General features: G+C 38.5%; 2 protein-coding genes across 6 annotated transcripts in view; one reads left to right on the top strand and one right to left on the bottom strand.

Annotated features, from left to right (window-relative positions):
- Positions 1 to 1,229: 1,229 nt before the first annotated feature.
- CWC27 (CWC27 spliceosome associated cyclophilin) overlaps positions 1,230 to 17,905 on the top strand; it is a 137,524-nt gene continuing 120,848 nt past the window's right edge. Inside the window, exons 1-4 of one of the 5 annotated variants that reach the window (XM_040540520.1) lie at positions 1,230 to 1,366; positions 3,930 to 4,075; positions 15,357 to 15,453; positions 17,127 to 17,239. In XM_040540520.1, the coding sequence (XP_040396454.1) occupies positions 15,447 to 15,453; positions 17,127 to 17,239 (120 nt within the window). In that variant the 5' untranslated portion in view covers positions 1,230 to 1,366; positions 3,930 to 4,075; positions 15,357 to 15,446. Of the gene's footprint in view, positions 1,367 to 3,741; positions 4,076 to 13,910; positions 14,300 to 15,356; positions 15,454 to 17,126; positions 17,240 to 17,905 lie in introns of those variants that run through there. The other 4 variants (XM_040540521.1, XM_040540517.1, XM_040540519.1 and 1 more) reach the window with 4 other exon arrangements.
- On the bottom strand, positions 6,527 to 13,966 carry SREK1IP1 (SREK1 interacting protein 1). The gene is made up of 5 exons (XM_040540523.1): positions 13,845 to 13,966; positions 11,616 to 11,663; positions 9,885 to 10,025; positions 8,364 to 8,442; positions 6,527 to 6,885 (listed from the first exon to the last, which is right to left on the bottom strand). The coding sequence occupies exons 1-5, from the start codon at positions 13,855 to 13,857 to the stop codon at positions 6,696 to 6,698; spliced, it is 471 nt and encodes a 156-aa protein (XP_040396457.1). The 5' UTR covers positions 13,858 to 13,966; the 3' UTR covers positions 6,527 to 6,695.

A 17,905-nucleotide genomic window follows, 5' to 3' on the forward strand; every position in this document is an offset into this window, starting at 1 on the left:
TGTATTGCCATGACTTTTTCTGTAACATTTCAGCCGAATTAATCTTTGTGGGTTTTGGGTCAAATAACTAATTTTGAGTTTAATCTGTTTTCTCAACAAGTAGAATTGACCCCCAAACCACAGAAAACTCATACTTTTCTAACTAATGTAGGTCATCTGTTTTGGAAAAGATGTTTTCCCTGCAAGTGGAATAAAAAAAGAGTTAAGATTCAAAAAAGTGATGAGGTAAAGAGAGAGAGAGGAGGAATGTAACATCTGTAAAGTATTCCTTGGTGTTGTCTTTTGGAGCATATACAAGATCAGTTAAGTTGCAATTGTCTCACTGTGAAATGACTAAATTTTTCTGCAGAGTAGAACACCAAAAATTTTTTGTGGTGGTGCAAAAACTTTGTACAATCATAAAAAATCTACACTGGCTTCTTAAGTCTAGAAAAAAGTTCACACTTGATTTGGCTGAAGAAACAGCTATTTTTTATGGACTTGCTGAACTTTCTGTAAGAGGGCAAATGACTTACAATGAAAGAGGAAAATGAATGTAGGGCTTTAAAATAAACACTGCAAGTATGGAGCATAACTTAAACTAGCATTCCCGCTATATTTAAAACTGTCTTGAAACTCCCCTTTTCTCAGATCTTGGCCGGATACTAAACAATCCATGATGAAATATTTTCAAATAGATGTACATACCAGAAACAGTTGCTGAAGCTGATCAGCTGTTCTTGTTTGCATTGTCTCAAGACCATCTGTCTTCAATTTTAAATAACTGTAGTGGAGTTGTCCCCATAACAAGCTATAGAGATTTTTTTTCCCTGTTTTGGTTTGGTTTTGTTGTTGTTGTTTTCTTTTAACTTAGTGTAGTAGTTCTATACAGATAAATTTTGTACTTTGTGAACTATTGTAGCCAGACTAAGAGATCCTCCCTTGAGCCCTAGGGGCCCAGTGAGTCCTTTTACACATTTCACCCAGAAGTGAATCCTGGTGTGCTGAAACATCATGACCTTGTGTAATGCCAGCTCACATAGCTGAGTTAATCGCGCAGGAGGAAACGTTTCTTTAAAGCAACCAGCTCGTGACAAGATATGCAGAACGAAGTGCAGCTGTCATCAGCAATATGCCAATTAAACCGTTCCAGGAGAAGAACCACAATTACAAAAGGAGGAGGGAGGAGTATGTCAAAACTGGGAAAACTCTGCACGTGACAAGTGAGGTATAAATATACTCAAGACAGCAGGAAATTGAGTCCTTGTTAACGAGCACACTGCTGTCCAAGTGGTAACCACCTGCCAGGGGGGGACATATTATTCCATACATTTCTTTCCCAGGGAACTGAGTGAGAGACAGTGCTTATGACAGAGTTGGCAGAAGGGTGAGTGGAATTCCAATTTAGTTCATAGCAGCTAGATAATAACTGTAATTATAACTGTATACCGTGTTAATTTGGATCAAAAATTCTATCACAAGTTGAAGTAACTGAATTAATATGGTTAGTTGGTTAACAATTAGGTTGTTTGACTCATAAAGTTAGTTGATTAACTAAGTTGTTTGATTCTCTTTTTTTCAATCATGATGCCTTAAAGAACCTGTTAGCTCTGGCTAGAAGATATTGGTGTAGTTATGTAACAGGATATTGGCGAATTGTAAGAGAGAGAAAATATGCAAATGGAGGCTTGGACAAATTTTGAGATAACCTCGGCAGAGAAGGATGGGCAAACCCTAAAGAAGATATAGAGAAAAAAAATGTACAGATTCCATTGAATTAAGGTTTGATTTTTGTAAATGGCAAACAGCATGTAAAATGAAAAAAAAAGAAAAGTGCATGCACCTTTATTATTTTTATTTATTATTTTTAGTTTTTATTTATCATTTTTAGGTTTCAAAGGTTGTTGAAAGATGCATTACAGGTAGTTATTGACGGATCTGGAAAGTTATGAGTTAAAAAAAAAAAAAGTAAAAGAATGACATACAGGTAAAGTGATATAACCTTCACACTTATGCCAGCATCCTTTAGGGAAGTATAGTACAGCTAGAAATACACCTGTCTTCATTAGTTATTGAAGAAAGGAAGAGTTAATTGTTCATAGATGAGATAATAACCTTGAACCTAATGATGACTAGAGGGTAATAAGTCACCAAAAAACTACTAGGAATTGTGACCTTGGAGAACTCTAAGACATAAAAAAGGGTATGGCTGAAAGGCCAGGGGAGAGTGTACTAAAACGATTATCCCATGCATGCGACAGTGGAGCAGGAAATATAATCTTCTCCTTGTGGGAGGAAAGGCAAATGAATCTGGGACCAGGAGTATTTGTACATAGTGGAGATTAAGCTCCTAGAACTCTATGGATATTAACATTAATATAGGCAAGAGGGCTCCACCATGCTGGCCTTAGAGAACCAGCTAGTTCTGTGGACCATGGAAAAGGGTGACAAGGAACCGTCTGTGCCATTGTGAATCAATCTTGATTCTTTGTTAATAGTTCAGGTTTAATTGAACAAGACGTATATAATTTAAAATGCTATACAGGGTTTTCATGCTGCAGCAACTATTGCTGAACAAAGCTTTTTGGAATGGATATTTTCATATCTAGGTAGATCACTCTTCTTGTTTGTTCTCTTACACCTAAAGTTCGTGATAATAGTGTTGGATAAGAATGGCAACATCTCCGTCCTTCCCCACCCATCACAATCCTGAAAGATCACAATGAATCTGGGACACTCTACAATGAGTATTGATCCATCTCTGACAAATCTCTGGCATGAAGACCAAATGATCTAGGAATTAGACCTATTATTTCCTTTATGTCTTTGAGGTTTTAGTTCTGTTGTCTTTTCCTTATAAGCCTAGCAAAATCAGACAAGAATATGCAGGTCTCTGACATACTTAGTCTTTCTTGTTCAGCAGAGGCAGATTCCATCTTGAAAGTTCCCTAAGGACAGCTTGCCACAGCTAAGAAATGCTGCCACCCCATTTGTAGGTCCTAAACAACAGTATAACAGGCTCTGTTGTACAGACAAGTTGTACTGTACTGACAAGTTCTTAGACATATAAATTGAACTATTGCTTACATACATCAAGAGCTAAGTATTCAGATCTACCTAGTACAGAAGATACAGATTTCTCAGTCTTATATCAGTCAGTCACTGAGCTTCTAACAGTATCCTCCCTTGTGTATGTTCCAATTAGCTTAACGGTCAAAGGTTGATTATATTTTTACCAGTACTGTTCTTTCAAAAAATCACAAGAGAAGCCCAGTAGGAACACAGTGGCTTAAGGATCTCCCAAAAATTATAAAGAGTTGCACATACATGGTGAGGAGAGGATACACCTTCTGCTTACCTTTTGTAAGGAAGCCAATTGGAAAAGTAAAATTTAAAACAGTGAAATTCACCATTAAATGCCTACTAAAAAACAGGCACTTCCCCTGGATCACTGTGACAAACCTTCATTTCCATTCCACTTCTCCATGGAAGGAGGGAAGGATGTTTTCTCTGTTAGGGGTTCAGTGTTCTCTAGACTTCATACCCCTTAGCTAGAGATTAGGAGCCTACAACTCATGTGCAATCCATGTCAAAATGGGCACAGCTGTAACTGTCTTTGCAACTAGCAGCTTAGAGAATAAGCCAATTTCACAAACCTGCAGAAAATACTCAGGAAAAACTCTCAGAAACTACGGAAGCTGAAGGCCACAACATTAAAAAAAAAAACATACGTAATAGTGTTGGTGTTAATATTCACACACAAATTTTGCTGGTAAAAGAGGTTGGTTTGCATTCTAGAGCTGCTTGTAAGGAGTATGGAGGTTGTTGACTCTTCATTATTCTATTACTTTGGCCTGGTGTTGCCTTCATTTCAATTCTTGATCTTGCCACATATTCTGCTTACATGCATTATTTTTTCCTTTCTGAAATATGCATTTCATTCTTAACAGATCTGCTGACAATGGAGGACAGTCCACGTGGGATGTGTGAAAACTGAAACAACACTTAGCAGGAGGGAAGAAATAGATGGATTTTTAAATCAGAAGTCTTGCTTCGATACTTAAACCTGCTGAATGCCACTTTTTCTGGAATCAAAGTAGGCATTTTAGTTCTGGTTTGAGTGAAACAATAACATTTGTTATGACACATCAGAATCACTAATATTATGGTTAAACCAAATAGGAAAAAAAATATAATATTTATTCTAGTATCACTTTTTAAAGATTAGCAAACATTAGCTTGGCAGAGAACTGTTCATTGTAGCATTTCCTTGATATGTCATCTAATACACCTGAAATCTTGAGCACTTTAATTCTGTGGCAAAACCTGTAGACTTTAATGTACATCTTTGCAAATAAAATGGGAATATAGCCTGAAAAACAAAATTACATGATATTCTCTTTGTTAAAGGAATACATGTTGACAATAGTGATATTTAAATTGATCAAATTTTAAAAGCCTTTTCTGAGTATGAAAAACACTCTATTAACATTCTATTAACAAGTGGAAAAATGTGAACATTGAAATTAAAGCCTTACATACCTTTCTGAAATACCATTGTAAACAGGACTGCTGTAATGTTACACAAAAGGTAATCACACTATTTAGATAGACAGACTTGACTTCAACAATTAGAGCAACCTCACCACTACTAAAATATGAGTTACTTTTCTGATTTTACCCCTTCCCTAATTTAGTCATTAATTCGATGAACAAATTATAAGCCTGTGTAGAGAAATACTCCCCCTAATAAGGGTTCCTCAGTAAACTTCTCGGCCATTCTGGTATAGAAGGCTATAAAATTTCCCTTCAGTTACGTGTCTTTACCTGAAACTTTCAAAATCAAGAAACAAAGTACAAAATCCCATTTCCCAGAGGTGGCATGCCAACTTAGGATCATAGTGAAATTATACACGAGCTCTGAAATCCCCTAACTGGAATAACTCTTCCAATTTCATTAAAAAAATTTGGGGGGGGGGGGGGGGGGAAGGGAAGTAGAAGTTTTAATCTGTGGCTTAATTAAGCATTTCCTTTGTTAACAGTACTGGCTTAGGTAGCCCACAACTCCTCTGTTGCCCTCCACAGAATGACTGACTTAGAGAACTGACCCAGTTAAAAATAAGATCTATTAAGTTACAGCAGCACTAAGAAGACGATAGTGAACAGGGTGACCGAAGCCTTTACATTAGTACTTATTAAAAAAAATGTTCCTTACACTATGCTTTTTAATCTTATGTAAAGTCATTAGCTAATTAAAGAGTCTAGTCTTTCTTTAGTTATATTATCCAAGCCCATCCCAGAAATCATGATGTATGAATGAAAGTTAGAGATCAGACCAAATCCAGTAAGAAAAGAGCAGATGCAAGGACTCTTGTCATCCTCTGACAGACCAATGGAGGTGGTTAGAGATTATTTTTCTTTGTTCTTCTGTGGCTTCCATGACTATTTGTCTTTAATGTTCCCTACCACAGCATCTACAGTGCAAGTGAAGTTGTCCAATAATTGCCAATAATAAAGGATACTCATCTGGGACATACAAGTTTGAAGGCAGGAGTTAGATCTAGAGGCAATGGATATCACTCGTAAGAAAGCTTAAACGTTGCTCTTCCTCATCTCTTGATCCCCATGAGACTTACCAGCTAAATGCCTAATTGCAATGCAAGTGCTACTTATCAGCTGTATGCTACTGGGGTACAAGGTATGAATTGGACATCAAAGTATCTAATTATGAAATTTTGACATGCTTAAAGACTACTCCCCTGACAGCAAATGGTAAATTGTTGCCAACTTCAACATGATAGATGCTCACCTCCCTCCCACAAGAGGAAAATAACGTTTCTATGGGAGTTTTATTAGAACGAATAGAGAGTTCAAGATTTTTGTCAGATTTAGTCTTCAAATTTGCTGTTTAGATTCATGTAGTTATCAACAACTGCATACTGTCTTAATTTAGTACTAAGAATTTTGTAAACAATCTTGCTGGATAGTCATCTACTGTTAAGAAATGGTATTTCATAATCTATCTCACATAGATAAAATGGCTGCAATTGCAAAAGAACAGAACCTAGGCAGAAGGAAAGGACTTCAAAATTGATAGTTGCTTACTTTTGTCTGTTTTCAATTTGCTCACAGGGATCCTGTCAAAAAAAGTGGTAATCACACATTTCAAAAATCTATTAGTAGATCAATTTCAGCTTATTTTGAAGGAGCAAACTTTTAGTTTCTCATTGCCCCTTCCTTCTCCACTTCTGCACGTGAATGCTATTTCATATTTGCATTTACCAATTAGTACATGTAAATAGAAAATGTTATGCAAAACATATACATTTAAGGAATTAAAAAAAAATCATTCAAATATTTCTAAATTTAATTTAACCATTCCAACATTAAGCATATTTACGTCCAAATCTTCTGACACAAAGACTTGCAAATTAAAGTGTGCTATATCCTAATGTAAAGGATTGAAAACACAACTAATCACAACTGAACAAAGTCGAAAAACTAGTTCAACTTGCATGGCTGAATTCTAATAAATTGGGAATAGGAGTTTTTTTTAAAATGTTTCATTTAATAATTTGAAGCACTAACATTTCCAAATAGATTTCTTCAAAAAATATATATCATTTTAAAACAACAGCATTGCAAAGCATAAATAGGTTAGATTTAACAGGAAAATCATCCCACTTCAGAAGTGAGAGCAAAAATAGGCCAGCACATTAGTCACTACTAGAACTGTCTGAACTGTCAGAAGATGAACTTTTTTCCTTTCGTCTCTTCTTCTTTTCCTTTTTATGATGTTTTCCTTTCTTAGATTTATTCTTCTTCTCCTTTTTCCTTTCCTTCTTGTGTGATTTTTGTTTTTTTGGCTTTGGACTATCCTCTTCAGCAGCACTTGATGAGGAAGACCTAGACCAAATTAAACATTGACAGATAATTGGAGAAGGAAAAATGCTACAAGATTTTATTATTATTTCAGTATTCATACAATGTTGCAAATCAAATTTGGTGAAGAATTTATACAGAAGCATCCAGTGGAAACTTTACGGTATCTCAGTCTGCATGTTCAACTGAGCAATGACTTTTCTAATTAGTCTATCATGCTAGAAAAGCAGCATGTTTACAATGCAGATTAATTGATTAGGCGAGTTGTGTGGTTTTGCAATCTTCAGTAAGAAAAAGATGAAGAGTACAGACCTCAAAAAAACGAGTGACAGTATAACACTAAAGAAGAGCTTCCACCTGGTAAAGTATCATATGATCAGTCCCAATGATATGGGAATACCTTAGAGGAAACCTTCATGCATTTCACATATATAAAAATCTAAGAGAAATAGGTATGATAGATTTGGATTCTCTTGCAGCTGGTATTATTTGTCTCTAACCCAGCAGTGATGAGTGAAGTGACTGTATACATGCAAGAATTAAGACGACAATAAAAGGAATGTTTCAATGATTGTGCTCAAGTTCTTGAGTTGTTCAGAATTGCTGTTCTGTCCTATTGTTTCCAACATAAACTATTAATTTCTTGCATGTAAAGACTACTGCCAGCAGACTAACATTTCTGTACTCTTCATTAAGTGTTAGAGCTACATTATGTAAATAAGGAAGAGGGGGGGCAATGCCAATACAGCCAATGTTAAATCCTATTGCTTTATTTTATCTCCAAAGAACACCTTATTCTGTCCTCCAAATACAATTCACATTTCCTGGCTCTCAGTGCAGTTCCTGGGTTGTTATCAACAGTCCTAAAATCTATACTCTCATCTAAAGATCAGTCGGCAGGCCAAAACTCAGGTTCACAATAAATTGGGTATTGTGACCTTTTCTTTGAAACCAGACTAACGCTTTCTTAGGCTTTTACAGCAACAGGAACATTAAAACTCAATACAAGCTTATCAAAAGGAAAACTGTAGTTTTGCCTGTTAAGCTACTCAGAAAAAGCAAGGGTGTGCATATGTGTGCACACATGCACAAAGAGAAATTTAGGGTCCTGTAAGCTTTTCCATATAAGCTAAGCTGGGGACCAACCCCATAATCCTCCTGACTCCTTGCTCTCCTTTCCCCACCACATCTTGCCCAGAGTTGGGTAGTCAAACGGAACACTGCTTTCTCAGAACTGCACACCTCCAGAACTACAATGTCTTGCTAGAGTTTTCAAGACTTCCATTGTCCTAACTCCACAGCAGAAGCCTGTGGCTTCACCATTACTCAAAGAACAAACAAGTTCTCACTGGATAATGGGAAGTTTTTTCCAATCAAAAAGATTCTTGCCAAACCCACTGGATTCAAAGCAGCAACATTTTCTGAAACAAAAACACCACCCAAACATCAGAATATTTCCAAATTTCTGTTTTGAAATTAAAGTAGGTGTATGAAAGAGTTACCTTTTCCTTGGTCTCTTTAATTTTGGTTTTTCTTTGCTTTTTCTTTTTTGTTTCTTTTTTTCCTCCTCCTCATTCAAATCTATGGACAAAAAATAAAAGTTTATGACATTTCAGACTGAATTACGATAAGCATTAAAAGAATGGCTGCAACAGTAAGGTAAAGTTACTATAAAATTATTGTTAGAAGTTTTTCTTTTCTCCAAATTCTGGTCTAGTATATTCATTTCAGAAATATTTTGCACAGTAGTAGAATTTAATATACACCTTACATTCCAAGGACATTTATCTGAACACTAAGAATGAAGGACGCCCTGCAAAACATACAACTTTAGGGTTTCATATCCATTCTTCTGTATTTTGAAGGACTTGTACTAGTCTGAAATCAGGTCATGTAACTTGAAGGTACAGAAAAAAATAGACACATATTCCCATCGGCATACTTGAACTCACACAGCCTTATTTCACACTTCACAAATAGCTGTAACTAAGATAAATCTGATTTAACTGTCAATGTAACATCTATGAACATGATAGGAAAGTCACTCTTCATCTGACCTTTCCCCACTCTGCCTACACAGTTGTATAAAAAGCTAAATACAGGACAGAAATATTGACATCCAGGGAAAGAAATGAAGAACAGAGAGCAATTAATACCCAGGTCCTCCCCAAATGAATACATAATAGGAACTTATTTTGGCAATGCAGTAAACAAAAAACGCTGACAAAAATAACTGTTGTTCAAAATACGGAGTTGCCTCCATCATTTCTCCTCCCTACATATCATCCTTACTAGGACTGAGTTTAGGGTCTGGAATACGAGAGCAACAGAACAAAACAAGATGTTTAAATTAAAGGAAAGAAGAAAATGATTTCATTTAGAAAATACTATAATAGAACAACCTTCACCTCTTTCTTAGGGGAATAGTCTCTTTCGAATCCAAATTCAAATGAACCAAAGTATCTGTTAACTAATGAATGCACCTTTTTCTGACAAACAGCTGATGCACAGACCTTCCAAAGAGAGAGCAGTACTTCTCCAAATATCAATGCTGAAATTCAACTGGCTAGCTATTTCAGTCAGCTAGCTAAAATATTACACAGGAACTAGAGAGAAACTGAACTACCGCATTTGTCATTACTTTTAAGAGTTGCTGTCAACTTTAAAATGTTCAAACTACATGTACTCACAGGATAAACTCAAAATATCCATGTAATGTTATTCTAAGCAGCTGCTTATTAATAGTCTTATAATCTTTTGCATTTAAGAAGCCCTTTTTGGGATGTTCTAAATGGGTACATTATTAATTTCTTATGAAAGGTATTAATAAAAAAAAAAGACATAGAATCATTTCTCTGAAGTGTAAACATAAGATGTAAAAGATTTATCTTTAAAGCACAGACTAAAAGAACCAATAATAATTCTCAAAAAGGACAAAATGATAGTTTCAGCACATCAGAAGACACATCTTCCCATCTGGCACATCTGATTTAAACAAAATGAATTCAAAATAAAAAACCTACTCTTTTTTTCACGCATGGCTTGCAATCTCTGTAGCTCTTCTTCCTCACTGTCTTCACTGCTAGTGCTGCTAACATCTAAAACAATATCTCTTTGAGGATCCACTCGGAGGAAGTTTCGGCATTCAAATGTCAGATGACCAGCTGAACAAAACAAAAATTCAGAAAGAAATTCCGAAAAATTACCAAATAATATCAAAAGAGCTTTAGTATTACTCAGTTTTGATAAAAGAAAAAAGGTTAGGCTAGGCTCCAATCAATGAACAAGGCAGGACAGTGAATACTTTGAAAATGCCTCAAAGAATTTTGAGAGGCTATGCAATGGTGTTCCATCTAATGATGCTTTATGACCTGTCTCGCATTTCTGTTTAAAAGTTTAAAGATTTTGACCAAACTTTACTTCCTATTTCTTCAATGGTCTCAGATTCTTCCTGAAGAAATTATTAAAAGCAGGAAGTGAAATATTTAAAAAACGACAAGTGTGTTATGCTGCTCTTTCTGTCTCCCTTTTGTGAAATAGAAGAATTTAATTCTCTTTTGACACAACATTCATTTTTAACTACCCGTACATAATACTGATCAAGCTATTACTTGACTAGTATTTTTAGTTTTCTAAATTACAAATTACACCTCAGTAATCATGACCAGAGCTAGACCCCTTAAAGCTGCATACACGTATTGGAAATAATAACAAAAAATAAAACAAATTGAAGATATGGGTTGTGAGAAACTAAGCTAAAGACACAGGAGGTCAAGTAGCAATTGAAACAAACTCATCTTCTTATCAAAAAACTTACATCTTGAAGACAGAACTTTTCGGAATATAAACATAGGCTTTGTGATTTGACTACAAGTTTCCTCTTCTTCCAGAAATCTTCTGACATTGCACCTTCAAATGAACCACTAAATCTATTTTGATACTCCTGTTCCTTTCAATGAATGGATACACTGACAAAATTTCTTGGAAGCAAAGTCTTTAGTGAAAGAACCAAGCAAGCTTTTTTCCCTTCAAGCCACATAACATTCAAAAAAATAAAAATAGCATGAATTACAGTGTTAAAAGTTCAATGCGATTCACAATGGATCAGTGTCCACTCCTCCTTTTTCCAAAGAACAAGACTTAGTGAATAACAAATTAAACTCTTCACTAAGACACATCTACATTCATCAGGAGAGTAGCCACAGACATACTTTTATTAACAGAACATAATGAAGAGCATGAGCTAAATGCTAGCTGCAGAACTTACAAGTAACAAAATAAACTGTTTCTTGCAATATGGAATGCACACAGAAGTAGGCTTTCTTAGTGTAGAAGATGATTCCGATTAATTTTTTTTCTTTCAAAACACATTGGACATTCCTTGGGCAAAAAAGCCTCCTTAAGCCTTCAATGAGACTCTGAAGATGCACAAATGCTGATCTCAGTAAATACTACAGTATATATCAAAGCCAATGCTTGAAATTCAAATGTTTCTCAAGCAATGACATTGTAACTTCAGTACATATGAATACAATAGCATACTTCTTATTTCTCTTGAGAAACTTAAGTCTTCAAAAACACCAATAGGCGCAAGGAAAAAGAGAATGAACAGGAAATTAAATAAAAATATATGGTAGCTTAATCTGACAATTGTCTAGGCCACAAGGGAGGAAGCTTTTCCTATTCAAAAAGTAGTTCCATCACCATCAATTGAAAAAAACACTGCATCATCATCTTCCTTACTACAAACTTACGGTAGCCACATTTCTTGCATCCAGCTCTGATGTTATCCTTATTTCCACCTGAAAGATAAAAATCCATAAATTACGTGTTAGTAACATAACTTTTAAGTTCCTTCTAAATCTGGCTTGATAACATCAACATGCAGACCAGAATGATCACCCCTTAGAATTCTGGCAAAGTTGCCTTCTATACCTATGTGAGCCCACAGTTAAGTTAAATAGACGTAGTAAGATGTAACTCAGAAAAAGAGAAGCTCTGGAGACCTCCCCCTAAAAGGATCAGTGTTATTTTAAAATCAGCTGAGTCTATTCACAATGAAAGTCAACACAGAATTTCCGAAATCAAATTTCTGTACTTAAACTGAATAGAGCATGAAAAACACAGCAACAGCTGTATACAAAGTTTTCAGAAAAACTAGTTCCTTCATTTAAATAAATAACCAAACACAACAAGAATTCCATGACAGAAATTAGAGAACCAGAAAGGAGGTACATTAGCTCCACAAGCTTAGACTTTAATTTACTGAGACATGCATCGTCTTTAGAAAATTGTATTCAAAGTAGCAGACGAGCCTTCAAACCCCAGTCTTCTGTAGACCCCAAAACCACAGTATTATGTAACTTCTTTGTGGTTTACAAATTCAGCAGTATTTATGTGTCTATTTTATAAGTGACTGTCTTTTAAGGGAAACCCATGAGGAATAAGAAGACAAGAAATACAGGAGAAAGTATCAAGAAACAAGGAACAAAAATGCACCTGCGTCTCCCAATGCTATACCAAAAAAAATACTTTGAACAGCACCTGCCAGTTCAGTTCACCTTTGGACTCAAAAGCAAGACCTCCCAAACCACCTACTTTATCTCAGTTTTCTGAAATATTCAATAAACTTCAGCCCTAGTGTGTAACTGACCTGTAGGTACAGAAAGATTCACTGTTCACGCAAGGGAAGTCAGTACAGTCATGCAGACACTACAAAATCTCCCACTGCATATGCAGGTGCCATTTGTCAGGATTTCCAACAGAATCACCCAGCACATGACCAGAATAGTGCTGAATTTATTAAAACTGGTAGGGCAGAATACTGACACTGGCTCCAGTTTTAGCGGACTGGTGCAAGTTGTATATCCTTACCAAAAGCTACATCACACAACACACACATATTTTTAAGAGAGAAACAGCAGGGAAACAAGCATCAAGACACAAAAAATGCATGTCCAAAAAATCTGGAAAAAAAAGTGTATAGGAGCTAAACCTTTACACAGCAGTAAAAGCAGGAATCACAGTAAGACTGGTATCTTAATAGAGCCTGTTTACAAAACCTGAAAAACTTAAGATGCCCCCACACCATCACCTACCTAGCGGACAGGTTTACTAGGTCTTGATTGATTTTCCTTGCTCCCACCAAATTCTCGAGGCTGAAATTCTATTATTATTATTATTTTGGCTTTAAATAACATTGCTAGAAATGCAGTTTTATGGAATTAAAAGCAAATGAACTACTAGAAGCTTCTCTTTCTCACTTCTTCCCAACTGTTAACACTTGAGAAAAACAGCAACTGAGGGAGCAACAACCATCACTCATTCAGCAGACCACAAGGCTGCAAAAAAAAAAAGCAAGCTCTGCAAACCTTTAAATGCAAACGTGAGATCTCTTTCTTAAGAAACTCTGCTCCTAGAATGGGAGCGAGTTTATTCAGTTTTTCTCTTCTTCTTTTGAGAGGGTTTTTTTTAAGCTCTTAGCAAGATTCAGACTTACTCAGTTTTCTCCAGCTGAACAGTCCTCACGCCTCAGGAAAAAGAAAAAAAAAAAAAAGAAAGACAGAAACCAGCCACTATACGTTTGGCTGGCGTAGATCTAAACACCTTGCGCACACGGTGGCCGTTTTTTGGCTGCAGCGTCCCTCCGCTGCTCCCACCCGCCGCACCAAAACAGCAGCCCGGTGGAGGCAGGGGGAGAGCCGAGCGTGACGAGAGCCCCCCGGCGGGGCCGCCCCGCGGCGCTAACCAACCTCAGGGACGGCGGCAGCAGGGCACCAGCCCCGGCAGCCACACTGCTCGGCACGGACCGCTCCTCACGAGAGGTGCGGAAGAGAAGCGAGAGAAAGAAAGAAAGAATAAATAAATAAAGAGACAAGCAAACAAACCGCGCGCGCGCGCACACAGCCCCGGGCCGCCCTCCCCTCCTCACGGCCCCCGCTGCGGCAGAGCCTCGCCCCGAGCCGCCGCCCCCATCCCCTCACCGGGCAGCGCCATGGCGCCTCCCGCGCTGTCCCCGCCGGCCCGGCCCAGCACGGCCCCGCCGCCTCTCCCCGCCGGAAGGCTTTGCCCGGCGCACTCTCGGGCCGTGCTACTCGCAGGGAGGACGGGAAAACTCACCGGCGGGCGAGAGCCACAGGGAGGGACTGAGCTGCCTGGAGAGCTCTTCGGATCTTTTTACAAAGAGATTTCTCATCATCTGTCCCCGCTGTGCCTCCGTTCGGGGACCGACCCCTATCTTCTTCTTCTGCTTGTCTTGGGCAGCCTCCCCCCCTGCTCGGGCCGTATGGAGGCGCCCAAGATGGCGGGCGGATGGGGTCCGTGCCGCGGGTAGAAGCGCGGCGCTGGGCACGGGCAGGGGTCGGGGCTGTCCCCCCGGGACGCCCCTTTCATCGCCATGAGCAACATCTACATCCAGGAGCCCCCCACCAACGGCAAGGTGAGGCCCCGCGAGGGGCTGGGGCTGCCGCCGTTTTTGGGAGGCTGGGGGAAGGAACCGAGTGCTGCAGGCGGCCAGGGGACAGGCGAGGAGGGGACGTGCGTCCCGTGGGGGTGGTCCCGTGCGTCCCGGGCGGTTCCCGTGACCTGCCTCGGTGAATTGGGTGCGTGGTAGCATGCAAAGACCTGCTTGAGTCGAGGTCTGTGCTCACCTGAACATGAGCCGGCAGTGTGCCCAGGTGGCCAAGAAGGCCAACGGCATCCTGGCTTGTATCAGGAACAGTGTAGCCAGCAGGACCAGGGAGGTGATCGTCCCCCTGTACTCTGCTCTGGTGAGGCCGCACCTCAAGTACTGTGTTCAGCTTTGGGCCCCTCACTACAAGAAGGACATCAAGGGCCTGAAGCGTGTCCAGAGAAGGGCTACGAAGCTGGTGAAGGGCCTGGAACACAAGTCCTATGAGGAGCGGCTGAGGGCACTGGGGTTGTTTAGTCTGGAGAAGGGAAGGCTCAGGGGAGACATTGCTCTCTACAACTCCCTGAAAGGAAGGTGTGGGGAGGTGGGGATCGGCCTCTTCTTGCAGAGAGCTAGTGATAGGACTAGAGGGAATGGCCTCAAGTTGCTCCAGGGGAGGTTCAGGTTGGAAATGAGGAGAAATTTCTCCTACTCAGAAAGAGCAGTCAGGCATTGGAACGGGTTGCCCAGGGAGGTGGTGCAGTCACCGTCCCTGGGGGTGTTTAAGGCAAGGTTGGACGTGGTGCTTAGGGACATGGTTTAGTGGGTGACATTGGTAGTAGGGGGATGGTTGGACCAGATGATCTTGGAGGTCTCTTCCAACCTCAATGATTGTATGCTTCTATGATACTTATCATTTCAGAACTGTGTCATAAATACTGGAAAAACCAATTAAGACCAAATGTAGCTACCCAGCACATTTGGATATCTACTGCTGTTACTAATGTTATGAATTTCAAAGTATCGTTTAACTCACTTACAGTATTTGTTGATCAGTGTCAAAGTTGCAAGAAAACTAATGATGAATTTATCAATATTTTTATAGGTTTTGCTGAGAACAACAGCAGGAGATATTGATATAGAGTTGTGGTCAAAAGAAGCACCGAAAGCATGTCGAAATTTCATCCAGCTTTGTATGGAAGGTAATGATTGAATGGCATAGGATTTATTGATATTACTTCATATGTAATATTGATGTACTTTTTTGTTATAGAGAATTCATAAGTACATTTTAACTTTAATATATTAACTCATTATTTGTATTTATAAAATATTAACTACTACCCAGGAAGAGAATATATTTCAAGTTTTTTAAGGAGCATAGTGGCAAAAAATAGAAAAATTTTACATGCTTCTGTGAAACGTAGTAGTTGACGTAAAAGGCTTAGAAAGCTTATTTTTGACAAGTCTCTGCAAAGTACAGTTACTGCTTTAAAGAATGAACGAAACAGCAGTGATGCAATACCTGGACATCCTCTGTTAAACTTATTCCTGTATCACTATCTTTACTACCTTTTAATTTTTTCAGGATCATTTTTAATATTTCACTTGATGTGGTTTTTCACTGTCTGAAGCTCTGTAACACTTTTCACTTAAGTACTGGGTACCAGAATGAGAAGTTCCGTGTTGGGAAAAGCATACCAGGAATGTGCAAAGGACCTTGCCCTTTTATGTGTTTTCTAGGTGCTGCTGTTATCCCATTTATATATTTACAGGGTTGTTAAGAGTTTTTTTAGCCCTCCTCTGTTAAGGAAAAATAGGAGTCTGGGATTTGTGCCTCCTGCACAGATCAAGTCTGCTCTGTGTTCTTACATATTATGTGCAGATGTGGATTTTTTTCTTGCAATGGTAAATCAACTTCTCAGCCCTTGCTGAGTCCTGGGAGTAACCTTCAATTATTCTCAGTCTTAAAGAAAATAAGCTTTAATTTCTTTCTGAATTTGTGTGACTGCTGTGTTGGATTCTGTGCTTTGTATGGTAAACTTGAGTGTTTTCCTTGTGAACACCATAGAGTGTAATCATCCATGAACATATGTACCTGTTCTGCAACTCTGGCAGATCCTGCTTCGTCTGGCAGCGTACTGCAGATTTGGAAAAAACAAACAGACAAAAAAACAGGAAATATATGTTGTGTTACATTCGCAAATCTTACGTTTTCATACGATCTCATAACACTTTTCAGACACATATCTTATTACAGATAGGTAAGTGTATCTATAGAGAGAGATATATACAGAGAGAGAGAGAGAGAATAAGAAGATAACCTGGGGAGCAAAATATACCGCATACTTCACTCTGTGAACATCATCAATCAGTGTACAGTATAGGTGAAAGGGATAATATCTGTGTTCCATGCTGGTGAGTGAAAATGTTAGCCACTTAGTGTATGGATATGAATAACTATATATGTGAGATGTTGTCTGAGATGGAACGTGGTAGACAGCTCTCTCTTTAAAACAATATATGTTGGTGGCACTATCTGGTGGATATATGTTTCAGCACTATCTAGTGATAGCACTGAAAAGAAAATAACTCATCGATATAATCTTGTCAGTGATGTGCAATACCTTCTGCAGCAGAAATTTATGATATCACAAATTTTTTCATAAATGTAATCAGCAATACTTTGTAGGTGAGATACAGTCAGACTGTGTAAGTTAGTGGAGGACGAGGCAACCTACTGGAAATGGCAGAATCCAGTTACAGTGGTTGTCTTCTAGAACTCCAGTCATTGATGTGTCTGCAACATTTACATGGAAGTGTGATTTTGAGACCATTCAAATATACTTAATGATCTTTTCCTTTTCTTTTTCAGAGTATTACAATAACACAATATTTCACAGAGTAGTGCCTGGTTTTATAGTGCAAGGAGGTGATCCCACTGGTACTGGATCAGGTGGAGAATCAATATACGGAGCTCCCTTCAAGGTACATAAATGTGTATCTTATGCATTAGTTTTTGATAAGTCCCTAGTGGTTGTTTTTCCTACTCTGTTAGGCTGCAAGACAGCAAACATTATATAAGAAAGGCAAGTTTATTTGTATGCTGTGTTTGCTTTCACGTGTTGCTTCAGTATTTTTGAATATGGATTTTTTAATTTAGAGTTCTTAAATCTATCTGTTCTGATGCTATAATAAATGCATAACCTTACTAGCATGAACTTCAACGAGGAAGAATGGGGTGGAATTGTTCAGAGTAGGTGTTTATATGTTTTAACATCAGGAGGATCAACAAAGCAAAACACAAGGTCCTACACCTGGGTTGGGGAAGTCCCAAGCACAAATTCAGGCTGGGCAGAGAATGAATTGAGAGCAGCCCTGAGGAGAAGGACTTAGGCATGTTGGTTGATGAGAAAGTCAATATGAGCTGGGAAATGTGTGCTTGCAGACCAGAAAGCCAACTGTATCCTGGGCTGTATCAAAAGAAATGTGGCCAGCAGGGCAAGGGAGTGATTCTGCCCCTCTGCTCTGCTCTCATGAGACCCCACCTGAAGTCCTGCATTCACCTATGGAACCCCCAGCATAAGAAGGACATGGGCCTTTGTTCCAATTTTCAAGAAAGGCAAGAAAAAAGACCTTTGTAACTACAGACAT

The sequence above is a fragment of the Cygnus olor genome, chromosome Z (assembly GCF_009769625.2).
Source record: "Cygnus olor isolate bCygOlo1 chromosome Z, bCygOlo1.pri.v2, whole genome shotgun sequence".
NCBI lineage: Eukaryota > Metazoa > Chordata > Aves > Anseriformes > Anatidae > Cygnus > Cygnus olor.

Excerpts from the sequence above, each read along its gene's own strand:
- SREK1IP1 (XM_040540523.1), bottom strand. Across the intron at positions 10,026-11,615 it reads ATGCAAGAAATGTGGCTACC|CTGGTCATCTGACATTTGAA; the intron begins GTAAGTTTGTAG and ends TGTTTTGTTCAG. Across the intron at positions 8,443-9,884 it reads AGCCATGCGTGAAAAAAAGA|ATTTGAATGAGGAGGAGGAA; the intron begins GTAGGTTTTTTA and ends TTTTGTCCATAG.